General features: G+C 43.8%; 1 protein-coding gene across 7 annotated transcripts in view; it reads left to right on the forward strand.

The window, feature by feature from the left end:
- Iqsec2 (IQ motif and Sec7 domain ArfGEF 2) overlaps window positions 1-26,490 on the forward strand; it is an 83,847-nt gene that overhangs the window by 20,953 nt on the left and 36,404 nt on the right. For 2 of the 7 annotated variants that reach the window (XM_076918343.1, XM_076918348.1), the window contains exons 2-3: window positions 2,076-2,105; window positions 16,133-16,228. In XM_076918343.1, the coding sequence (XP_076774458.1) occupies window positions 2,076-2,105; window positions 16,133-16,228 (126 nt within the window). Of the gene's footprint in view, window positions 1-2,075; window positions 2,106-14,083; window positions 14,233-16,132; window positions 16,229-26,490 lie in introns of those variants that run through there. The other 5 variants (XM_076918345.1, XM_034485470.2, XM_076918347.1 and 2 more) reach the window with 5 other exon arrangements.

A 26,490-nucleotide genomic window follows, 5' to 3' on the forward strand; every position in this document is an offset into this window, starting at 1 on the left:
AAATTGACAAAAACTCACCAGCACAATTGTTATCCATTTACAACATACTGAGTGCTTAGTGACAGACCCTTGAGGTGGGATGCACCCTCACTTTGGATCGTATGGTGCTATATCCTCCCAAACAAGGAAGTCCAGTGTGAGAAGACTTAGCCAATACACTCTGCATCAGGACTCGGACATTCCCCCCACCCCACTACAACCCCACTGCCATTTTGAGTAGTGTAGCATGTCACAGAAATTTTTTGGAAGCAGAAATACTCTGAATGGTACACAGTAGATGCTCATTGATTTTTGTTGTTGTTGTTGATGATGATGATGATGATGCAATTGAACTCCTTGAGCAGTTCTCTTTCCCAGGTTAGAGCCTATGGTATAGTCAACTGAATAAATGTGTGCTGGGTTTCGAGATGGGTGCTTGTAACGAAACCAGACTCCTTGGAGCAGGTGATTAGTATTAGAGATGCTGACAGTTTTGGCTTCCGTTCTGTAGGCAGCTGGGGAGTCATTGAAGTTTGACTAAACATTTGATACTTGAGAATAACTGAGCTGGAATTCGGAAGCTGTTTTGTTGCTATAGAGTGCAACAGAGAGTTTTAATAGCTGCAGTAAAGTCCACTGTGGCCTTGATTCTCTGTTCCTTTAAAGGGACAAAAAAAGACAACAGGTTGGTACCACTGTTATCAGCTGAACATGCACCTGATGTCAGGCACTTTAAGCCTCAAAGCCATTCCATGAAGGGAGGAATTCTTGCCACTGCCCCATACTTCCCCATTTTACTGAGTGAAAAATCTGAAGTTCTTAGATAGCAAGGTGATTTCTTTAGGATAAATGTGGCTAGCAAGCAGTCACTTAAGCAGGCAGACTCACTTAGCACCCTAGTAAAGACTGTACTTTAGCACCCTGATGCTTGCCTGCCCTACCTCACTGGTGTGTGTGTGTGTGTGTGTGTGTGTGTGTGTGTGTGTGTACATGTACACACTCATTCTCTCAAAAATGCTCTTCTAAAATCATCCTCTCAACATAGATATGGATAAAATCCACAGGAAACCTAATATATCTTGGCTCTCTCAGCTGAAGACAAAGCCTCATATATTCATCTCTGTGCCTTTTACAGCTCAGCCTGGGAGAGGACCTAAGGTGTGGGGTGAAGAGGGAGGAAGACAACTTTCCATACTCTTGCACTTCCAGGGTCCCCAGTTTTCCTTTCTCTCTTTTGCTCCCAATACAGTAGCTTCTCTGTATTAACCTCCATTACACAAGTACATGTGCATACACACATGCACACATACTATCCATGTGACTAATCGCTTGTCCAGGCATGTGTGCCTGGACAGCACACACTCATCCCAGGGAGGAGAAGTGAGAGGGGAGTGGGCCTGGTTTCGTTTATTTCCTGGCTTTCCTCAGAGCTGGCCGTCACTCCATTCTCTTTCACCCCTCTTTTGCATCTGGGGCCACATCACACACATAACATAAGAAGACAGTCGGTACAGTAGAAAGGAGCCTAGCAGCTGACTCACTTACCCTCTCAGCTTGAGTCTGTTCATCTGGAAAATAAGCAACTCGGACTAGGCAGTTGGCAGAGCCTCTTCTATCTTGTTAATAATGTCTGGCGTTTGTCTGCTTGGTTCCAAAAAGCTAAATCATCCCAACAACTCTGTGAGGATCAACCTTGTATTACAAATGGGGAAACTGAGGCTCAGACTCAGAGAAATGAAGTAGCTTGCCTAAGTCACAGGGATGGTAAGTAGTAAAGACGATATCTGAACCTGGATGTCTCTGGCTGTTTCTCAAGCCACACTCCAAGGAAAGCCGCACTCGTTGTGATCACAGTTAGTTCTGACTCCTACACACCTTCAATGGCCCTTTGCTTGCTTACCTAGCTGACCAGTCCTCCTCCCTGTTGCTCGAACTGACTAAGCACTCATCATCATGGTCTTTGCACTTGCTGTTCTCCATGCATGAATGAAACGTGTGTGTTTTCATAACATACATTGGACCTCAGTGTGGGGTAAGGGGAAAGAGTAGTGAGCCTATATTGACTCTTGTTTTTTTTTCCCCTGTTTCTCTTTCAGATCTGATGGTGAGAATTCCAGAACAGTCAGGTCAGTACCTCGTTTCTTTAGTAGTACTTGGGGGATGGGGATGGGCCTGGGAAGGAGGTGTTTTCTGGTTGTTACTTTGGGATCTGTGGGTAGGGGTCAATGGCAGGGTTCATTACCCCATTGGTATTAGAAGTGGGTATGGAATGGAAGGGAGGACAGGGAGAATATGGCAGGCTTAGAGATGATGGTGTTAAAGACTGTCATTCAGTCCTTGCCATCCTAGGGGACTTGAGAGCTTTGCTGCACACCTCAGGGGCTCATAAGACATCAGCTCCAGACCCAAGAATTTTTCTATTTTCTTCTTCCAGGAGGGAAGGGAACAATGGACACTAGACTTGCCCGGTCTTAGTTTCCCTTTGTCTTTAGATGTGATGCATTCTAGATATTAAAACATATATGGTACGCTGGGTGGTGGTGGCGCATGCCTTTAGTCCCAGCACTTGGGAGACAGAGGCAGTTGGATCTGTGTGTTCGAGGCCAGCCTCATCTACAAAGTGAGTTCTAGGACGGCCAGGGCTACACAGAGAAACCCTGTCTTGAAAAACCCAGAAGGAAGGAAGGAAGGAAGGAAGGAAGGGAGGGAGAAGGAAGGAAGAAGGAAGGGAAGATAATGGTGACAAGGAAGCAGTTTTGCATGCTTGGTTAAAAGTCTCTAAGCTTTGGTAAGGTTTACAGATGATCAGTTGGCACTTGAGGAACTAGAACTAAAGCTAGAGTAAGACCAAAGCCCTCTGGCCCTCATCTATCAGAAACCTCAGGAAGGCAGAAGTGTCAGAAATAGGGATAATGTAGGGATGGTGAGGCGGTTTGGGGTGTGGTCTAGTCTTAGCATCTGGATTGGAAACTATGACTTTTGAGGGAAGATGGGCCCAGGCAGCAGAGGCATATAATGGCTACAGTCCATGCTCTTTAGGCTTGCACTAGTAGATATGACATCTTTGTGATGAGTAGAAAACAGATCTCTTAAGGAACTATTCTTCCTTCTGAATGGATCAATTGGAAAAATCTTCCCTTTCTTATGAACCTCGCTCACCAGGCTTCCCTGGTTGGTGAACACAGCATAAATGGGACGTTATCCCCTATTCACTACCTCTCAGCTGTAAACCCTTGGGTGGGGCACAGCTTGCCCAACCATATGTAACAGCACAGTTCCTATCGTGCCATGCACACTACTGGACATGGGCCAGGGTCAGAAGTTGTCTGTGTATAGACAGAATTTATCATAGACCTTGCAGGAGGTCTGGGGTAAGCAAATTGGTACCCAGGTCCAAGGGGGAAGGATGGACACATGCTGAGGCCAGCATTAAATCAGTGAGAATGTGGTGGCTATAGTCAGCCCTGGTGTCTGTGATGGCACATAAATTAATCCCTGTGTGCAGCCAAGGAGCATGGCCAGGCACAGCTTGTTCTAGCACTTAGGATGGCACTTGTCTAAGAAAGGACACAGATCTCAATGTCCTTTCTGCAGGTCTGGAGAAAGACAACCTGGGATGACCTCAAGCCCAGGCCTCCCATAAGCATCTCTGTGAATGTACCTGCTAACTTGTTGAGGAACCAGACTGAACTCATCTCTAGTTGGCAGCTCCTCCTAGCTGGGGAGCTCCTGGAACTTTTAGTTCATGCTACTTAAAAATGACCATAATCCTGAGTCACGTGATGACATATGTCGGGCCTTTATAACTTAACAAAACTTGTGGAGGATTTGCTTCATTTGATCCACCCAGTGACACTGTGGATGGAACCTGCGCTAGCCTTATCATCTATGTTTTATAGTTGAGGAAACAAGCCAGGATTCAAACTCCAGTCAGCCTAGCACCAAGCCCAGATTCCTGCCTTTACTGTTGCTATAGGACTTCTTAACAGCTTTGCAGATGATCGTTGGCCTCACCATCATCCAAATATTAGTAATCATCATAACTATCATTGATTCTTCATATACTAAGCACTATAAATACGATCTTATTTAATGCTCACAGCAGCTGCATTAGGCGTGGATTATGATGTCTGATCTGCAATTGAAGAAAAGGAGCCTGGTGTGAAGGCAAATGCCTTTGATCCCAGCACTTGGGAGGCAGAAGCAGGTAGAGCTCTGTGAGTTCGAGGCCAGCCTGGTCTGCAGAGCAAGTTCCAGGACAGCCAGGGCCACATATAGTGAGACTCTTGTCTAAAAAAAAAAAAAAAAAAAGAAAGAAAGAAAGAAAGAAAGAAAGAAAGAAAGAAAGAAAAAACAAAACAAAAGCAAATGAGGAAAAGGAGATCCCAAGAGGGTCAGTGCCTTACCCAGGGAAAGAAGATCAATGAGGTGGGACGGCATTGTGATGCATACTCTGAACGCTCTGATTCTGCAGCTAGTGGGCTAGTGTTGATTTTACTCGGATTTGCTTCCTGGTGTGTATATTAGGCTCATATTCAAGGAAGCTCTAACAGCTTTGAGGATTCAGCAGGCAGACCAAACTTGGGCTACTGGAAGGCTCCATAGCAGTAGCACATATAAAGCAAGAGCTTGCAAAATAATGGGCAGACCCTTTAATTTGGAACCACAGTTGGATGGGGTTCTCTGAGGATACTTACAGGCCCCATGCATACATTCTCAGGTTCACTACAGTTAGGGAGTGCTTCTTGGGGTCGACTGTATCTAAACATGCAGGACTACACAGGACTGACTTTACATAAGGAGAGTCCATAGATGTAGAATCAGAATGACTAGGAAAACAGGGGCTGTGTTTAAAGCCAGGGACCAGTCAGTTGGGCTAAAACAGACATGAGCAGGAAAGCACTTCTAAAGGTAAGAACCATGATTGGGACAAGGATGTGTCACAGATCTCTTCGGGCATGTCCAGCATTTTGACTTTATGACATGGTGTCCTCTACAAAGTTCATACAGGGGAACCATGTAAACTGATGTTTACAAAACAGTGAAAAAGAATCTCAGCCTAGGAGAAGGCTCATTTGGTCAAGTGCATGCTAGGTAAGTGTGAGGACCTCTGGCGGATGCCCAGAAGCCATATAAAAAGCTAAGCATGATGACATGATCTGGGGATCACAGTGCTAGGGAGACAGATTTCTGGATCTCACTGGCCAGCCATCCTGACAAATCAGTGAGATAGCTTGTCTTAAAATAGAGAACAATTGAAGAAGACACCTATTTTCAGCCTCTGGCCTATGCACACACACACACACACACACACACACACACACACACACCTACCTACTTGCACATATGCAAACATGCATGCACACACACACAACCCATCTCATAATGTTTTCAATAAGTTCATAATTTTGTGGTGGCATCATTTATAGCTATCTTGGGGTGTGGGTGGCCTCTGAGCTGCAGGTTGTACACCCCTGAGTGCTGAGAAGCTAAGGAAAGTAGGCTCTGTGGCACAGAAAATGGGGAGAAACTTTGGATCCAGGCTAAGGCCTCCATTTGGGGCTAGGTTGCTTTCCAGTTATTTGACTGGGCAAATTGGTTTGTCTCTTGTAAACCCTAAGTTTTTTCATTCAGTAAGCACCTGCAATCATGAGTGTGCACATATGTGTGCACATGTGTGAATGGAGAAGAATTGGGCAGTAGGGGAAAATTCAGGAAGAAGACCAATAGGCCTCAGCTAGTGAACCAACTGAATAGCAAGGAGTGAGCAGCACAGCAGGTAAACCACAAATTACCCATGTTGGGGCCCAGGCTTTAGGGCCCCTCACAATTCAGTACAAGAGTGTAATTAAAGCTGAACAGCTGACAGTGGGGCAGGGGGCCAAGATGGACGCCTGGGGTTTCCTGTATATCCAACAGAATTTGTCAGACCTAAAGGCACCTTAAGCCAAAGTCCAGATTAAGACTGGCCATAGCTAAAGATCACAAATCTATCAACATAGCCCGCTTCTTAGCTATCTGACTTTTGCCACCACTTAAATACTCTGGTCCTTTGTTTCTCTTTTATAAAATGGTTGGGGGAAGTCGAAGTAACCCTATGCTCAACATCAAATAGCAGCTCAATCAGCTGCGCTACAGTCTCCCTTACACTAACTCGTAGCTGTATGATGTAGAGTCATGCTGCAAAATGTGGACAAGTGTAGAACTTAAAAGCAGAGAGGCAGAAGGGGCTAGACTGATCTCATCAGCAGAAGGTGAGGGAGTTCCAGATGTCTCAGAAGCAATTGTGGCTGTAAGGTCAGACTGGAACTCCATGGCCCGGGGACCAGGCTGAGGTTGCTAGGCATGCAATGATAAGAGAAAGAGGAGGTGGCCTGTTGCTAGGGAAGGAGGGAGGGGGTAGGGGAGCCACTGACACCCTCTGAGCCAGGGACATCCCCATGGCAACAGAAGCCACTGGTGTCTGGAGAAGTGGGAGGAGGAGCAATGGCTGGCTTTGTTCCCAGAGGAGGCCTCCCACTCTGGGCCTCAGTGTCCCTATCTGTCCCAGTGAAAATTTGGTTTAGGTATATTTGAAGATTCTTCCTTGTTTTGACCTCCTAGGATGACTAAGACCTTACAATCCTTCCTTGGCTTCCCCCATTCACATAACTGAGATACTGTAACCAATCCCCAGAGCCGCCCTAGCTATGTCCAGGCCTTCCTTCCCATATGCTTCCTGTTCAGCTCTGCCTGGCTACCCACCCTGCCCAACTTTCTGTTCCTACTGCTTCCTGTGCCTCCAGCCTTTTTCACTTACTGCCTGCAACATGCTCTCTGTCTGGGAGGGGGAAGCAATTCCCACCTTGTACAGTGGGGGAAGCCTGGCCCCCATCCACCCAGACTGCTTCCTCCATCCTAGGCTTCCCCGATGTCAAAGGTCTGACACCCCTCTCCCATTTGTGATCACTGTTGCAATTTATTGAGCTATTTCTAAGAGCTGGGCTCTCCACATGATATTTGGCAGGTACGTTTATGGTGACATATTGTGATTCCCCACTTTACATAAGACTGTATCGGGTAAGCTCCTGGGATTTGTCTGAGGTCCTTCTGATACCCTGCGGTGGGTCCAGGTTTAGAACTTGTCTCTGTATCATTCCTTCTGCCCCTAGCTTGGGGTGCAGGTGCGATTTTTTTCATCTTGAGAAGCAGCAGCCATACCAAATGATGGCTGGGTACTTTAGATATAGTCTCTCAGTTTGTCTTCACTATACTCTTAAAGGCTATATTTCCATGTTATTTTACAAACCAAGATTCTGAGGCTTAGAAAGCTAAGTTAATTTGCCCCGAGGTAAAAATTAAGGTAGGAATCCAGATCATCAGATTTGTAATTACCACAGTGTTGTGAATTTAGCCTGATTGCTTTCCTGAAGCATGAAAAACATTCATTTCCTAAGTAGCAGACCTGGGTTGGGCAATTTGTTTTTGAGGAGGAGTGACACAGAAAGAGGTAATTGGGGGACCCCTGCCTACAGGGAGCTCTTAGTCTAGGGTTGCTACAGACAAAGATAAGTTAGTTTTAGAATGTGCCAAGGTAGACGGCCAGTGTGTAAGAACAAGAATCTGGAGGGATTGATCTGGCTTCTGATAAAAAGACAGAAGCAAGGACCAAGGGGAGCTGGGTAATTTCCCCCAAAGGAGGAACTTTTTCTGGAAGCTCCAGAGAGATAAGTTAGGGCAAATGGTTCCTCTTCTCCTCTTCCTCTCTGGGTTCTCCTGCCTCCACTTGGCCCAGCCCCCGGAAGTGGGTGACCCCTAAGCTGGCTGAGTGCCTGGTTGGCACCAAAATAAACTTGCCTTCCCTCTCTTTCCCTCCCCTTGCCTCTGTCCCCTCTGTCCTGGCTTTAATTAGCAGCCCTAGGGATGAGTCACTTGGCAGCTGGGGAGGGAGTCTATGCAGAGCCCAGTTAAGCTTCGACTCTTGCCCTGAGCCTTACAGGCAGCACCACAGTGTTCATATGTGTGGGTGTGTATTACTGCATGTCAGGGAGGCTCTGCGTCACTGCTGCTGAGAAAAGTGCAGGGGCAACTTTGCATGCTGCCTCAAGGCCATGCATGTCAGGGTGTCTGCACATAAGACAAATGGTGGTTGCTGCATTTGTCTCTGTGTGTCGCTGAGTGTCTCTCTGTGTGAACGTCTAGCTGTAATGTGTGGCTATGATAGCAAGTGTCAGGAAATGAGGGAAGGAGCTTTTGGGCTTACAAAGACAAATGCCATAATAATTGCAGTCACTTCTCCTGATGTTTTCCCTTATACCAGCCCTATGCTTGTATTCCCAAATTTCACTTGTCTTAGTTTGGGTACATCTTGTTGCAGGGAACAGAAGCTTAACCAAGCTAGCTCAAGAATAGAGAGGGGAGGATTATACTGAGGCTATACCTCACAGAATTAAGAAAAGTAAATTAATGGTAGCCATACTTTTTCACCACCAAAATCAAGACCAGAAGTCAAGGAACAAGATTGTTCTTTGACTCTGTGAATCTCTTTGGCCTATGTCTTGTCTTTATCCCTCATAGCTTGCTTGACTTCTCTTCTCTTCTCTTCTCTTCTCTTCTCTTCTCTTCTCTTCTCTTCTCTTCTCTTCTCTTCTCTTCTCTTCTCCTCTCCTCTCCTCTCCTCTCCTCTCCTCTCCTCTCCTCTCCTCTCTTCCTCCTCCTCCTCCTCCTCCTCCTCCTCCTCCTCCTCCTCCTCCTCCTCCTCCTTCTCTCTCTCTCTCTCTCTTCTCTTCTCTTCTCTTCTCTTCTCTTCTCTCTCTCTCTCTCTCTCTCTCTCTCTCTCTCTCTCTCTCTCTCTCTCTCTCCTCTCTCTCTCTCTGCAAATCCTTTTCTGTGGCTTCCTCTGCTGCTGTGCATCCTAGCATGGTCACAACCTAGAAGCTATGTGATTTAAGGTCCCTATCATCTAACTGCAAAGATCCTGTCCAGCCTCTGGTAGTACAAGACAACAAGGTGGATTTCTGTTCTCTTGAAAATGGATGAGGGTAGAGAGAAAGTACTTAGAACCTGGTGTTTCTTTTGCACTAAGCAGGGTTTTTACATGCATAAAAGGAAGGTTAGAAGTTGAGTGTGGTGGCACATGCTTTTAATCCCAGCACTTGAGTGGCAAAGGCAGGAGTTTGAGGCCAGGTCCTCAGGGTGAGGTCCAAGACAACCTCACCCTGAAAGAAACTCTGTCTCAGAAAACAAACGAGAACAAAAATTTGAGGTCAGATGTTAAGATTGCCCATCCAGTGAGTTTTGGGTCCCTACTTAATTCCAGGTAACCTTTGTTCTCTGTTTTCAAGTTCCATGTTCTTATATCAAAATACACTATTATATGTAAAACTAATTCTTAACTTTTTTTTATGATGTTTGTATTGAACCCAGAACCTCATGCATCTTAGGCATATGCTCTATTTCTGAAGTACCTTGCCCCTGCTTCTTTATTTTAAGTCAAAATACCTTTTAAGCTCTTTTTTTTTAAGACAGAGTCCCACTATGTATCCCTGGCTAACCTGGAACTCTCTATGTAGACATGGATGGCTTTGAACTCCCATTGAGAGTATTCCTGAGTGCTGGAATGAAGGGCATGTGCCACCATGTCCAGCCCCAAAATACTTTTCAAGTGCACAGTGCAAATGACCATTGCTACCAGTTTGTGGCAATTTTCATAGCCTCAGAAAAACTGGCATAATGTTCCTGGTCACTTTAGAGATTTTTCTGTTTTGTTAGTTCAGTGACTAAATTTATAGTTGTTTGTAGTATATAATTACAGACACACATTATCAATATTACCAGTGTGATGCTTGAGCTTACTTTTCCATTAATACAAACCCTGAAGTTTTTACATTAATTACAGAGGGAATTAATGACCCCTTAGACAAGTTTTCACCTATTAGTAAAGAGTAAGGAACCAGCTGTGCCAGTAATGACTGGTCTCCAGATGTGAGGGCAATGCCCATAGCTCTGAACTGGACCCTGACCTAGCATCCTTTGGCTGAAACTAGAGTCTTAGTCTTAGCCTCATCTGGGGCCTTCTGGCTCTGGTTCAGCAAGAGATGCTGATATTGTTTTTAATAAATATGACCACTCTATTATTACTGTTAAGTCTAAGTGACAGAGATTATCCCAGGCTTGGGCAGAGTCTCTTTTAGCTCCTCTTCTTCCTTCATTTTTAATTGTTCCAAATATTAGTTATTGCTTTGGTTCTGGAAATATCTATTGAATTTCAGGTAGTGTTAGAGACTACTTGACATACATTATCTTTAGTCTTCATGACCATTCTGCCAAGTAGGGGTGATTTAAGTGTGGGGAAACATATCTAGAGAAGGTGAAGTGACTTGCCAGAGTACCAGTGTATCCATTTATGCATTTTGTCCTTCATTCAAAAGATGATTTATCGAGTGCCTACTAATACCAGTTGACCCAATGTGGCAAATAAGATGGTGCACAGTAAAGTGATGGGCCCTGTGCTGGACTCCAGAGAAGTGTGATGTGGTGTGGAAGCATCAGTCTTAGCGCCAGGGATGATTCCCAAGCTGATGGTCCAAACTGAGACTTGGAAGATGGATAGAAGTGGTCTAAGGGAGGATGAAGTGGTGTGAGGTGAAATGGACAATATTATAGGCTGGAAGTATGGGAGGCGTGGTTGGTACCTGGATTTGTGAGGAACTAAAGCTTCGTCTGCAGTGGGAGTGGATTGTTAAGAGAAAGTATCTGGAAATTAGAAGAGTGTACTTTAGAAGGCTGGAACTGGAGCCCTCGTCAGTTGTACCTACTGCTAGGGAGCTACAGGGCTCAACAGAGGTGTTTCCATGCTTCCTGGGCTCCTGAAAATGTGTACTGGGCCAGGCCGCCTCCTGGGTGGGTCATCCTCACTGTATTGTAGTGGCTTCAGTGCCCTCTAGTGTTCACTGACCCATCTTGCAGCTGTGCTGTGTACATCACATCATCTCCCACCAACATATATATAGCCAGCTGGGCCTGTGCTAGGTGCTGGGGACATTGGGATTAGTGAGACGCCTGTTCTTACAGATTTCCAAATTTAAGTAGACGAAACTGTGAACACTGTTGAGAGAAGGTAGCTGAGAGACGAGCAGTATGGAAGGGCACTAGGGAGGTGATCCACCCTGCCTAGGTGGGATCAGTGCAGGTTCCCAGAAGATACAGCTTCTAGCTGACTTTTGAAGACTATTCAGGTGCAGAGATGGCTCTGGGGGCCCAGAGGGAGAGCACAAGTTAAGGTGAAGCATGGAGCAGCTGAGTATGCCTGGGAATTAGAAGTAATTCTGTCTGGGTGAGGTGCAAGTTGGGGGTGGGGGGAGTGTGGTACATTTCTGTAACCATAACACTGATAAGATACAGGCAGGAGGAGCTCAAGTGTAAGGCCAGCCAGGGCTCTGAGGCAAAAACCTATCTCAAAAAAAAAATGGAGAGAGACAAAGATTAGCTGAAGGTGGGAGATGGGATCTAGGTCACCTACGGATCTATGATACCTGCTCCTAGCTTATTTACTGAGTATTTAAAGCATGGAATCAAATTCAAAGCTTCTCTACCCTTTGGAATCACACCTCCATCTTGGTAGCTGATGAAATCTAGAGAATATATTTCTCTGAGAATATTTTCCATATAACTCCAGGGGCTTTACTCCCTCCCATGCCTACCAATGAACCACAGACTTCCAAACTAACCCTAGTATAAGTAAGGAAAGCCTATCATGGCCTCCAAGGATCTACAATATTGAACCCCTCCTGCACCTCCAGCCTCATGTGTGTCTCTGCAGTTTTCCCTCAGCCACATTGGCCTCTTTGAAGTTCCTTGAAGCAGCACCTCAGGTCTTTTCTTCTGTATAAAATTCTTTCTCCTTCCTGTCTCCATGTAAACATAATGTCTGTCACCTTTCAGACATACACTTTCTGAAGACAGGACATTATCTGCCTTTAGAACCCAGCACTGTGCCTAGTCTACAGTATCTACCAGATGAAGGACTCACTAGTACCCTGTAGCTGGATAAAGCTCCTCACTCTGAATTCATTTAGTTCCTTGTGAGTCATTATCTAAGTTTATGTAACATGCAAAGATATACCTGAATCACACAAAGACAGTTCATTAACAGGTAGCTTCCTAGAATTCTTCCCCATCCCTAAAGAAAATGGGCTTCTCAAAAGTTCCCCTCTGACCACTGAGAGAAGGGTCAGATTCTCTTGCCCAAGTGAGGCTCTTCCCTTATCATGGGCATACTTGTGCCTATGGAATCTTGACAAGAACCTATGAGGTAAGCCAGGAGTGGCGGCACATGCCTATAATTCCAGCACTCAACAAGCTGAAACAGGAGGATTGCTGTGAGTCTGAGGTCAGTCTGGGTTACATAACAAGTAGCAGGCCAGCCCAAGGCTATGTAGCAAGACCCCATCTCAAAAAATGACAAATGGAAAAACAGCGTTGTGAGGTAATAGAGCATTGTGGGGTAGCACATGCCTGCAGTCTCAGGACTTAAGAGGCTGAAGCAGAAGAATTATGAATTTGAGGCAAGCCTGGGCTACAGAGCAAAATTCTTTCAAACAAACCCAGTCAAACCTCTGGGGTAGGGAATTGGCAATGCTCTTCTTTAGGTAACCAAACTGAGTCTCAAGGGAATAAACCCAGACAAATGATTACATTGAACTTACTAGGCTCCACAGTGAGGAGGTTTTGGACTCCCCAGAGAGTAAAAGAGGCTTGCCCAAGGTCATATATCAGCAGCCTTACAGTCAGGACTACAATTTCTGTCCTCAACCTCTGCCAGGCTAAGAGGAAGGTCTGGGTCAGAGGAGAAGCAGCTGCAGGACCTGAGAGAGGTGAGGTTGAAGTAACTGAGTGTGGTAGGTAACCTGCAATCTCAGGACTTGAGAGGCTCAAGCAAGAGAATTATGAATTTGAGGCAAGCCTGGGCTACAGAGAAAGACCCTTTCAAGCGAACCCAACCAAATCTCTGGAGTAGGGGATTGCTATTGCTTTTCTATAAGTAACCAAACTGAGTGATCTATAGAACAGAGGAGACTACAGTGGTCTCACAGATGCTAGGCTTATAGTAGTTTGGAGGGCCTTTCTCTTTCTTTTTCTTTTTCCTAGCTGCCTTGGCTTTCTTCAGATGAGACAGTTGTCCTGGTAGGGAGACAGGAAGGCTGGTCTGTAGCCTGTCATCTCCTATTTCTTCTGGATCACTGACCACCCTGGCCCTTTCCAGGAGCCTTCTGCTCCAAACAGCCAGGAACCTGGGCTCTGGGGCCATGAAAGGCTGGAATGCTCAGAGCTGGACCCATGTTCCTTTTTTAGGAATGTTCCCATCCCTCAGACCCTCATGTTTCTGTTGTCTCTGATGCTACCCATATAGACGGTAGAGATTGCCATGTGGGTAGACAGGGTGCCTTGATATATCAACATTGCTGAGATTCTTTTGCTCCTTGTCCAGGTGTTGTTGCACCTGTAGAATCAGGATGGACAGTCTTCCTGGATGAACAACCTCTTGACTGCAAATGGCGTGTGCTTTTCAGTTGCTTTGTTTTTGCCAATGTAGAAAATAACAGACACGAACGAGAGTTCATTGTAGTCATAAAGAATAGTGTTCCTGGCCACACCCTCATATCAGAAACCGATTTGGATTTTACTTGGTATGGACTGTTCTAGAACAGTCTGAATATGTCCGTAAATGTGCTGAAATGAGGATACTTGTGAAAAGCTTCTGCTACAAGATTTCTGTATGTAGAAAATAGTAATAAGGCTGCGGGTGCAGACTTCAGATTTTGGAGTAGCCCAGTTCAGCCCTAATCTTGGGGATCTGCCACTACTGCTACTAAGCTTTTGTACCTCAATTGTCTATAGAGGGTATTCAGATAGGCCCTGTGACACAAACTTTTCAGGATGAGACAGGTTGTTTGTGGAGATTGCAGAGAAGATGCAAATGGGAGAGGGACAGCCCTGGGTCTGGCTGTGAAGAATTAGAGAGCTCTCTAAACTGCTTCCTCTTGTTAGGAATTCCCAGCCCTTGGAGAGAGAGCAAGGAAGGAGCAAAGTTTCCAATTGCAGCCTGGCCTACAGCCCAGCTGGCCTGGCCCCTCCCCCTTGGCTCCTCCTTCTAGGGAAGGGCTGAAAAAGAAGGGGTGGGAGTAGTAACCGGGTAGCATTGGCAGGGGGTAGGGAGGGGGACTGCCCCTGGGACAGGTCCAGACTCATGGAACCCCCCTGGAAGAGCAGCAGGTAGGAACCTGGGCCACTTAGCCTGATCCCCGTCTTCCTGCTCAGACCTAGACCCACTGCCTTGGCTGCTGATTCAGCTGCCTTCTAGCTTCCTGGTTTCTGGCTCCCTTTTTGTACTCTTGAAGGCCTTTGGTTTAGGAGAGGGAGACTTGAGTGGGTGAGTTAGTGGGCATCTGAAAGCCACCTCGGTAAGGACCTAGGAGGCCAAAGCAGCACAGTCTGTGGCTTATGAGAGGTGACCTTCGTGACTGCCCTGGCGTTATCCTAGCACACCAGTAGCCTGCATGCTCCAGCCACTGACATTCTGATACCAGCATTCCAGCAGCTTGGGGGTGCCTGAGGCTCAGATGCAGTGAGACATTGAATCAGGGAGCAGTAGTGACTAGCACATAGAGGGTACTTGAGAAACAGCCACTCTGATGACAACAGCTATTTGGAGTTTCAGATGTGAATTCTTGTGTTCAGAGTTTCTCCTTAAAAATTTGGGTATCTTCTGATGTGTAATGCATTAGAGAGTGGGCAGCTGGCCCGAACTACAGTCCATTTCTGACTTTTGCTTGAACTCTTGAATGGCCAGTACTGACCATCTACCTTTAGGGGCTTATGGAGACAGGGCTGGCTGACCTGGAGGTGCAGGTTCCACTTTCAGCTCATGCTGGCTGTGGCCACCTGCGTTAGGGCAGGAAGAAGGCCTTTAGCCCCCACTACTTACTGTCCCTCCTCTTCCCTCTTTTCATTTTCTGGACTTTAATCACATCAAGCAGGTGTCAGAGGGGCCTTTAGACTGTGCACTAGGGGTAGGGGTGGGGTGCAGCAGAGGGGTGGAGTGTGGGCCCAGCCTAGGGATGTGTGGGGGACAGTAATGGCCTTGGAAGCAAAAGATTCCTGCTTGGAACCACCCTGTCCTCTACCTTGCCTGCCCTTCCACCTCTAGCTCTGAGTCCTATCCTGTCACCAAGACCACTGAGATCCTGCCAGTCTTCTCTGCCCTCAGCCCCCTCTGCTCTGATATTCTCTGGCTCTCCCTGTCTTCTCTCTGTGTCTTTTGTCTGGCCCTTTCTCTGTCTCCCCTTCCTCTTTCTCCTTTTCTGTCTCTTTCGGTTTCTCTCTGTCTTTTCCTCTGCTCCTTCAATGCCCCACCCCACCCTAACCTGTCCCAGGCCCCTCTTCCCTCCTCCCCTCCCTTCATATGAGGGGTTTTCTCTAAGGGGAACCCTTACATCCACCCACACATCTTTTCCTTCTCTTTCATCCCCCTTCTGCTTTCCTTCCTACCTTCCCCTGTGGTGTCTGGTGTGAGGAGGGCTCCTTTTTTCCTTCCCTGCTGTGGTGTCCCAGCGTCTCTCAGTGACCCAGGTCCCCACGGAGTCACCTGGAACACAGGAGGCCCAAGCCTGGCTCTCGTCTCTACTGCCCCCTGTTGTCATTGTGTTCTGTTTGTGGTTGAGTGCTGTCCTCTCTTTCTTGACTTTGTGGTTTTTTCTTTTTCCTTCCTTCCTTCCTTCCTTCCTTCCTTCCTTCCTTCCTTCCTCCCTCCCTCCCTCCCTCCCTTCCTTCCTTCCCTCCTTCCTTCCCTTTCTCCTTCCCTCTCTTCCCTCCTTTCCTTCCCCTTCCTCCTCTCCCCCACCATGCCTCCTTCACTCCTTTTCTCCTTCCCTTCCTTTCCCTGTACTCTTCCCTCTCACCCTCCTTTCTTGTCTTCCCCTCTCCCATCATATCTTCCTTCCTTTCCTTCCTCCCATCCCTCCTCCCTATCCTTTCCTCTTCCTCTCCTGTGAGCCTTCCCTTTCCCCATCCCCAACTCACTCTTACCCCCTTGTCCCCACTGCCCACCTTGCCTCTCCCCTCCTTCCCTGTCTCTTTCTCTGTCTCTCTTTCCCTGTCTCTTGCTGTCTCTCAGGTCCACAGCGTCTCATACTCTACACCAGTATTGCTGTCCTACTCAGGTCCTTGACTCCATGAAGCTTACCCCCTCAGGCAGGCTGGCAGAGAGCAGGTAAGAGCTAGACCTATCCTCCCTGAGTCCTTTCCCCTTTCCAAATATGCACCATCATCGCAGATACCCCCAACCCCTGCCCCGTGTCCCTTAGTCCCCCGTGTGACTGTGGAGTGGTTTTCTGAATGTGTTTCTGGAGACTAAAGAAGACCTTTGGAATCTATTTGTACTTTATTCTTTTTAAAAGAAATCCATCCTTAGAGGCCTGCCTCCATAGCTGGGAGTGGTTGGTTTTGGAATATGTGGCATCTGAAGGATGTTCAGGCCTGCCTCCATAGCTGGGAGTGGTTGGTTTTGGAATATGTGGCATCTGAAGGATGTTCTGAAGTATGAATAGAAGACTGTGGAAGGATTTTTAGGCAGAGAGAAGAGTCTGCCTACATTATTTTCAAGTTAATCAGAAATATTATTTTATATTTCTGATTAGAATTAAACAAGAGGAAGTTTGAACAGTGATATCAAGAAAAATGGAGGTCCAGCAATATGGTGTCTTACACCTTGGTCCCAGCACTCAGGAGGCAGAGACAGGCAGATCTCTGTGAGTTCAAAGCCAGTCTAGTCTGCACAGTGAGTTCGAGGCTAGCTGGAACTAAACAATGAGATCCCGCCTCAATAAACAAACAAAACATCTTGCATTTAAAAGGAAGTAAGAATGGATATAGACTATTTAGAATAAATGAATTTAGGAGACCATTACATCTCACAGCCCATGAGGTATGTCCATAGAGGCCCTAGAAGAAAATCTGTAGTCTCCAGTACTTCATTTTGTGTGGTGCTGGGAACAGAGCTTAGGGCCTCACAAGTGCTAAGCAAATGCTCTATAATAATACTGTAATACTATAGTCCCAGCTCTTCTGGTGCTTAAAGAATAAGACAGGACCAATTATTCCCCTTAGGAGCTAGAAAAAGAACAACAAATGGAAAACAGAATACACTAATTATTGTAGATGAAGCCAGAAATCAGTGAAACAAAAAAAAAAACAAAAGTTTTGTTCCTCTGGCAGATATATATGACTGTGGAAAAGGCAAAAATTGTAAGTGAAATGAGATTTTTTTAAAAAGAAGATTTACCATAGATTTTGAGGAGAATTTTTTAAAGCTATAAGAAATGCTCTGTGTGTGTGTGTGTGTGTGTGTGTGTGTTGTGTATTTATACCAAGAAACATGAAAATGTAATTTAATTGGGTGATTTTCTAGGAACACATAAATTACTGCAATTACCTACAAGAGGACAAAGAACCTGATTAGGATGAAAAAGTAAGGGATACATTGAAAAAAATGGTCATTTTTTTCTCTTGAGAAATAATACCATGTCCAGTTGTTTTTCTGGAGGTCCTGAAAGTTCTAGCAAATTTTACAAGGCTGAGTAATAGGAAAAGACAACCATCTTTCCAGTTCATGCTGTAAGGCTAGGTAGGTAACTGGCTGTTCAGTGACACACCTGCAGTCCCCAGGCCACTCAAGAGGCTGAAACAAGAATGCCTCATTAGGGTAGGTGTTCGAAGTCAGCCTGAGGAATGGAGAGAGACCCTTTCTCAAAACCAAAGCAGAACAGGACTGGATATGTAGTTTAATTAGAAGAACACAAAGCTCTGGGTTTTGAATCCCCCTGCTCTCAAAAACAAAACAAAACACAACACAACATTAAAAAAAAGTGATATATCAGTGAGCAACTATTTGTTTGTTTGTCTGTTACCTATCAGAACTGGGAATTAGATGCAGGGATTTGTGCATGTTAGACTGAGCTATGTCTGGGATTTCAGGCATGTGCTCCTTACCTAAAATATAATGAATATTTTAATAGAATATTAAATAGAATCCATTTGAGTATTAAAAGTATGTCTTTCTTGGCTTGATGGCATAGGTTTGTAATCATAGCACTTGGAATAGAAGGTAGAAGCTGGAAGATGAAGGACTCAAAGGTCAGATTTGGCTACATAAATAAGTTTGAACCAAATCTAGACTGCATCGGACAGACGGACAGACAGACAGACAGAATATCTTAACAAATGAAAGCTCCCTAGGAGTTCAGGGATTGTCAACATTAAGAACCCTAGGGGTGGGCGGTTGTGGCGCATGCCTTTAATCCCAGCACTTGGGAGGCAGAGGCAGGCGGATTTCTGAGTTCGAGGCCAGCCTGGTCTACAGAGCGAGTTCCAGGACAGCCAGGACTACACAGAGAAACCCTGTCTTGAAAAACCAAAAAAAAAAAAAAAAAAAAAAAAAAAAAAAAAAAAAAAAAAAAAAAAAAAAAAAGAACCCTGGGAGCTAGAGAGATGACCCAGTGGTGGGAGCTAGAGAGATGACCCAGTGGTTAAGAATATTTGCTCTTCCAGAGGACCTGGGTTAGATTTGCTGTACCTACTAGGCAACTCACAAACTTCTGTAACACCACTTCCAGGGGATGCTCTCTTCTGGCCTCTGCAGGCACCAGGCATGCATTTGGTGCACAGACATACAGCAAGCAAAACACTTATTCATATACATTAAAAGAATAATGATAAGGATAAATTAGGAACTCTACTATTATAATTTATTAAAATGTTTCCCTGTCGGGCAGTGGTGGCGCACACCTTTAATCCCAGCACTTGGGAGGCAGAGGCAGGGGGATTTCTGAGTTTGAGACCAGCCTGGTCTACAGAGTAAGTTCCAGGACAGCCAGGGCTACACAAAGAAACCCTGTCTCAAAAAAAAGTGTCCCTTTTATAGGAAAGATTATTTTATGAATGCTAGAAAATGTTCTGATACATTTACAATATTTTCTTTTGCTACAATGGAATAACTTGTTACATAAGCTAGGAATTAGTGAAAATTTCCTTAAATTGGTAAAGGTTTGTTTTTATCAGAAATCTGAGACAATCAAAAGTAACAATGAAAAGCACTTAATACATTTCCATTAAATTCAAAAACAAAGAATGATTGCTATCATGATTAAAATTTTTTTGAAATTTTAAACTGTGATTTTAAAAACAACTTCTATTGAATTTGTTATATGACAATTTCATACGTGTATACATTTCATCACAATTATAAACAATGGTATCTAGCCAGGCGGTGGTGGCTCACACCTTTAATCCCAGCACTTGGGAGGCAGAGGCAGGTGGATTTCTGAGTTGGAGGCCAGCCTGGTCTACAGAGTGAGTTTCAGGACAGCCAGGGCTACACAGAGAAACCCGGTCTCGAAAAACAAACAAACAAAAAAACAATGGTATCTAAAAAGAAATGAGTAGTATAAATATTGGAATGAATCATAATTAGCATTATCTGAAGATGATATGATTGTCTAGTCAAAGAGAATAAAATGAAAGCTTCCTTCAATAACAGAAATTCCAGTGTGATAGGTTCATACAGGGCAAATATGTACCCAAGATATTAGTGTCTCTGAATACCAGTAGCATCTAACTAAATGACAGAATAGAAAAAGATGTTTTGTAGGGCAATGGTGGCTCACACCTTTAATCCCAGCAGAGGCAGGCAGATCTCTGTGAGTTCAAGGCCACCCTGATTCTACAGAGCTAGTTCCAGGAACTAGCTAGTTACACAGAGAAATCCTGTCTTGAAAAAATTAAAAGAAAAAATAAAAAGATGGTATTTACAGTAGTAAAAAAAAAAAAAAAAACAAATTACAAACTCCCTAGAAATTTAAATGAAACAGGAAATAATTTTTGTAAAGGGCTGAAAGTTTTTACTGAAGGCTGTAAGACTTGACTACATCAAGGGTTATCTCCTATTTGAAGATGGAAAGATTTTCCATATGGTGAACAAGGATATTTTCCCCAAATTTGATCAAAATGTCCAATGCTATTTGCCATAAAAATTTCAATGATATTTTCTATGGTATTAAACAATTATACTTTGAAGTTCCTTTGAAAAGGAATATAATTAAGAAATTTTTGAAAAAGAGGACTAATGTAGGAGATTGACCTAGTACATAGACTCAACCCTTACCATAGAAGTGCTCATTAAGGGACCACAAAGATGACTCAACAGTTAAGGGCACTGTTTGCTCTCACAGAGGGCCTGGGTTCAATTCCCAGTACCCACATGGTGACTCACAACCATCCATAACTCCAGTTCTAGAGGATCTGATACCCTCCTCTGACCTCCACAGGCCCAAGGCATACATGTGATGTGCAATATAAGATAAATAAATCTAAAAAAATTAAGACTGTATTAGTTATAAATATCATATCCTCCTAGAAATAGAGGAATATATAAATGGAATGGAGTAGGGAGTTTAGATATAAACCCAGAAGTTGAAATGGGAAATTCATTTGTTATAAAGATGACATTTGCAGTGGTGGTGCACGCTTTTAATCCCAGCACTTGGGAGGCAGAGGCAGGTGGATTTCTGAGTTCGAGGCTAGCCTGGTCTACAGAGTAAGTTCCAGGACAGCCTGGGCTACACAGAGAAACCCTGTCTCAAAAAACCAAAAAAAAAAAAAAAAAAAAAAACCAAAAAAAAAAAAAAAAAAAGACATTTCAGACCAGTGACACGTATGAAGATATGGTTGTAGAATTACAAGAAAGAAATCTGGAATATTTTAACTATAATATTCATATAGCTTTGCAATGTGAGGTTTAAGACCCTGAGTGGTGTGCACGCCTTTAATCCCAGCAATCAGGAAGCATAGGCAGATGGATCTCTGTCAGTTCAAAGCCAGTCTGATCTACAGAGTGAGTATGTAGGACAACCAAAGCTACATAGTGAGATACTACTATCTTGGAAAAATAACAACAAAAACAATGAAAATAAAACCTATGAGTCAAGCCTACTGTGATGGTGCATGCCAGCAGCTCCAGATACTCAAAAGGCTGAAGCAGAAGAATTTCATGAGGTCAGGAGTTCAAAGCTAGCAGAGGCAACATAATGAGCTCCCAGATCCCTTCTCAAAAAAACAAAACAACAACAAAAAAAGAAAACCAAAATAGGAGCCATAAAATAGAGTAATATTTTTTCTTCATTAACATGTAAAACTTCTGTGTGGAGAAAGATAATGTATACACGTTAAGACATAAATACCAAGGCACTAGAAAATATCTTGACTACATAGATATCAGGTAAAATGTTGCTATCTCTGTCTAAATCTATATAGTCTTCTGGTAATCAGTAAGAAAAGATACCAAACCCATTGAAAAATGGGGAATTAGGTTGGGCATGGTAGTTTTCAACTGTAATCCTACAATTCAGGAAGCTGAGATAAAAGGAACTGTATGTTCGAGACCAGCCTGTGCTAAGTAGTGAGTTCTGGGACAGCCTGTACTATAGAGTGAGATCCTGTCGCAAATAAAGTAAAATAAAATGTTGAAATAACATGATTTGACGATTCAACAATAAAATAGTATTGCCTAATAAGTATGTTAACCGTATTGATGGTTAACAAACTGAGGTGAAACTATAACAAACTGTTTTTAGATATAAAATTTTTTTTAAAGATCAGAAGGATAGTGAAAAAAACAGCCTCTTAGATATCTTGATTGGAGTACAATTAATAAATGTTTTTGTTTTTTTTTATGGGGCTGCTTTGTCAGTTTCCAGGAGAATTTCTCTTTTCCTTCTCGGATTTATGAGATAGTGTCTAGCTGTCAGCACCAGCTGATCTGAAACTCTTGATTCTCCTGATTCAGCCTCCTGAGTGATGACATCACAGGCTTGTGATAGTGGATATCATGAGCACGGGAATCATGAGTGTGCACATTCTTCCAAGCTGAAAACCATGTCTTGGAGCAAGATTTTTCTGAGGATTTAGTGACAGAAAGCCTAGATAGCCAGACAGAAACCTCTCCTAAAACATCCGATTCAAATTTCAAACATGAGCTCTATTGTGAAACTCCTTTATTAAATACCCTTGTAGAATATCACTCCTTAAAAAAAACTATTAAGTTTAATTTTAGCTCTGTGTGTGTGTGTGTGTGTGTTGGTGTATGGATATATGCACGGAAATGCAGGTGTTTTTGTTGTTATTATTGTTTGTTTTGTTTTGTTTCAAGACAGGGTCTTACTACATAGCTCTGCCTGTCCTGGAACTCACTATGTAGACCAGGTGCTTGCAGGTGTCTTTTTTTTTAAAAAAATTATTTATTTATTATATGTATGTGAGCACACTGTCACTATCTTCAGACACACCAGAAGAGTGCATCAGATCCCATTGCAGATGGTTGTGAGCCACCATGTGGTTGCTGGGAATTGAACTCAGGACCTCTACAAGAGCCATCAGTGCTCTTAACCACTGAGCCATCTCTCCAGCCCAGCTCACAGGTGTCTTTAGAGGCCAGAGGCATTGGATGTCCCTGGAACTGGAGATCTAGGAGGTTGTGAGCTTCTGATATGTTGTGCTAAGGGTCGAACTTTGGTCCTCAGTATCCTCTTAATACATAAGCCATCCCTCTTGCCTCAAATGCTATTCTTGGCCAAGTCTTCTAATTTTTTATTAATTAATTTATTTTATGTGCATGGGTGTTTTATTTGCATGTGTGTCTGAGCACCACTTGCCTGTTTAGTGCCCATAGAGTCCAGAAGAGGGCACCAGATGCCTTGGAACTAGAGTTATAGATGGTAAGGGTTCTGGGAATAGAGCTCAGGTCCTCTGGAAGAGCAGGCAGTGCTCTTAACCACTGAACAACCATCTCTCCAGCCCTTTGACCACCTCTTAATTAAAAAGTTATATAATGTATGCCTTAAATAGACAGGATTTATGACTAACTTTTAACTTTAGTTAGTCTATACACATAAAGCAATGAAAATAACTTTTATCTTCACTTTAAATAAACTATACATTCTTGGGACTGGAGAGATGACTCAGTGGTTAAGCACACGTGCTGCTCTTTTAGAATGGAGTATATCTGGTCCTACTTTCAGGGAGTTCTAGCCTAGCAGGCAGAAAAGAGGCACAGTGTACCTTGAAATGAGACTGAATTATGCTGAGCTGGCTGCCAGAATAGAGACATGTAACTCCATCTGGCTCCTAGGCAAGGCTTCCTATAGGTGACATTTGTAATGAATTGAAAAAAATAATGATTCTCTTTCATCCTCCTCCTTCATGATGATGCCTTGTCTTTTTTAACTCTTCCAAGCATAATGATCTCACTGGGGAAAAGTAGTTGAGTCAGTTTATTCAAGTTCAACCTTTTCCATTTACCTTTCTGTGACTTGGGGCAAGTCATTTAGCTTCTGGGCCTCTTTCCCCAATCTAGTCATGAAACTAATGCCTACTTGCCTCTCAGGGCTGTTTTTAGAATTAGAGATGGTACATGTGAAACCTCAGGGTGACTTTCAACTAAAGACTAGGAAAGACTACTCAGATCTTGTTTTCCTACTAACAAAGTGTGCAACATTATAAATGTGTGACAACTGTTCTGAAACGAAAGCTGGCCTTGACCATAGCAGGCAGGATTTTGGGAATAGGAGGATACATAAAAAGAGTGCCAGGTGCCTGCCTTGGCAGGACCTCTGTGGGAATTAGAATAAGAGGTGTCTTGAAAAATGGAACCCAGGTCCAGAGCTCTGGTCCTAGTTCTTGGTCCTTTTTCTTTTCTTTTTCTTTTTTTTTTTTTTTCTTCTTTGATGATACACTCTTGTAATCACACAGTCCAGAGCAGTAGGGTATGGTATACCACTATTTACTATGATACCCATGGCAATCTCTGTCCAAACTCTGTTACTTGACCAACTTTCATCTCTCTCTCTCTCTCTCTCTCTCTCTCTCTCTCTCTCTCTCTCTCTCTCTCTCTCAATTTTTGAGACAGGGTTTCTCTGTGTAGCCTTGGCTGTCCTGGAACTCACTCTGTAGACCAGGCTGGCCTCGAACTCAGAAATCCACCTGCCTCTGCCTCCAAGTGCTGGGATTAAAGGCATGTGCCACCACTGCCCGGCTTCACACATCTTTTAATCTACTGACTTCTCTATTGAAAAGGACAAAATACTATGAACAGTATTATGGATTTTAGTGACTAAGAAGTAGATGATCTTATTCAAGTGAGTGCATTCAGAATTCATATCCCTAGGTACCTGGAACATAATGGGTACTCAGTAGAGTTGTGGTCATTGGTACTTATTTTAGTAGGCACTTACTTACAGAGTACTGCCAATGGAAGATAATGGTTGTTGTCTTCCCTGAATTCACAGTTAGTTGGGGGAAGATTGTGTAGGCCTGTGACCGAAAAGAAAACAAGATGTAGAGGGTAGAGAATAGGAGCTCAAAGGAAGGGATGAGTTCTGGGTCTTAAAGAAGAAGTAAGAATTAGCCAGATGGGTTAAATACTGAAGAATATTCTACACAGAAGAAATAGCATATGCACAAGAACTGGATGTTTTTAGATAGAGCAAGAAAGTAGAGTGTGTGGCTCCCAGATAGGCTTCATGAGGCCCACGAACCTCCTGAAATCGGATCAAAATGCTACATGTCTATAACTATATGCACATAATTTTATGAGGAAGTCAGTTTGTGGCTTTCATTGAATGCATAAAAGGGATTTGTATCCCCTCAGAAAGGTTGAGAGCCAAAATTGTTTGGTAACAAACTATCATGTGAAAGAATCTGAAATGAGAGTATGATTTGATAAAATTTGTGTTTTATCGCCAGTCCATATAATAAATGAATTGTAACAAGTGGCACACGCCTGTGATCTTAGCACTTGGGAGGTGGAGCCAGGAGGATCAGGAAGCCATCTTTGACTATATGGAGAGTTAAAGTTCAGCCAAAGATACAGAAAGCCTTGTCTACAAAAAGTGGATTATATACATAGAGGCCAGTGTGAGATTTCACTTCGGATTGTCATTTTAAAAAGTTGCATCAAGCACTTAGTACATTTTGTAACTCTGGTGGGCATCATTCATTTAGAGGCATTTTAACTTCAAAGTTTGGAATCCAAATCCTTTAAGAGTTGTTAATAAGATAGCTTCAATTCAACTGTTCAGTGATATAAACTATTATAAATAGCAAAAGTGAGGGTCAGGAGGACAGAAATGAGTAGACATTAACAGGATGACAGCAAGCAGGTAATACATCAGTCCAGGATAACAGTACAAGAAACAAGAACCTCCTCCATTGATCAACGATTACCCACCATCCAAAGTCCTTGGCCTCATACCTAATTACTAACTTCCATCGTAGTCCTTGTTCTTAGAGATCCCAAGTAACACCAGAGACACTTATTTTTCTGTGGATTAGAGAACAAGGAGATGGAGAGAGGGGGATATTACTTCTTAGTTGTGAGTCAGACAAAGTTTTCCAAAGAAAATAACATCTGAACTAATTACTCAAGATCCATAATGATGTCAAAAGCTAAAGATAGCTTGTTGGTGGTGGTGCATAACTTTAATTTCAGCATTAGGAGCCGGGCGGTGGTGGCGCACGCCTTTAATCCCAGCACTTGGGAGGCAGAGGCAGGTGGATTTCTGAGTTGGAGGCCAGCCTGGTCTACAGAGTGAGTTCCAGGACAGCCAGGGCTACACAGAGAAACCCTGTCTCAAAAAACCAAAAAAAAAAAAAAAATCAGCATTAGGGAGGCAGAGGCAGGCAGAGCTCTGTGAGTTCCAGGACAGCCAAGGCTAGACAAAGTAACCCTGTCTCAAAAAAAAAAAGGGAGGCTGAAGATAGAAGAGGGAGGATGCTCTGAGGATCTACGCAGAGTTTAGAGATAAGAAAGAGCAAATAAAAAATATTAGTGGAGCAAAGGCAGTTGTTTTCTGGGAGAGTATAGGGTTGTTATTTTTTTTCAAGGGGGCAGACAGCTGGGGAGGTTTGATCAGTTCTTGAGTAGGTAAGTGTCATTATCAAATTAACATTTTAGAAGGAAGGGAGATTTGGGAAGAGGCTGATGCAGTCATCCAAGAGAAGAGAAGCTGAGAAAGTAACAGTGAGAGTAGAGGAGATGGACTGGGAAGTGATTGGCAGAAGAAAATACCGGAGTCAGAGACTTGGGGCGTAAAGAAAGATGGAGGAGGAGATGCACATGATTGAGAATGGAGTTCACAGTAAATTGGAGTCTTCAGGCTTAGCAGTGGATTCACTTATTGCATGAATAATTACTAAAGCACTGTTCTAGGCGTGAGCAGTGGTGCACTGAGCAGGAAAGATGCTTGCCCTGGTGGATCTTACTGTAGATAAGACAAATAACAAACAACAGGATGTGTGTGGTGAAGGGGTAGAGGATGTTGGTGTGCCTTTTAATGATTTAACTCTTTAATGATGAATTGTTGATCAGAGGCCTGACGGAGGTCAGGCAGCGAAGCCATACACAAATTTAGATGATATTCCAGA

This window comes from Arvicanthis niloticus, chromosome X, assembly GCF_011762505.2.
Source record: "Arvicanthis niloticus isolate mArvNil1 chromosome X, mArvNil1.pat.X, whole genome shotgun sequence".
Classification (NCBI taxonomy): domain Eukaryota; kingdom Metazoa; phylum Chordata; class Mammalia; order Rodentia; family Muridae; genus Arvicanthis; species Arvicanthis niloticus.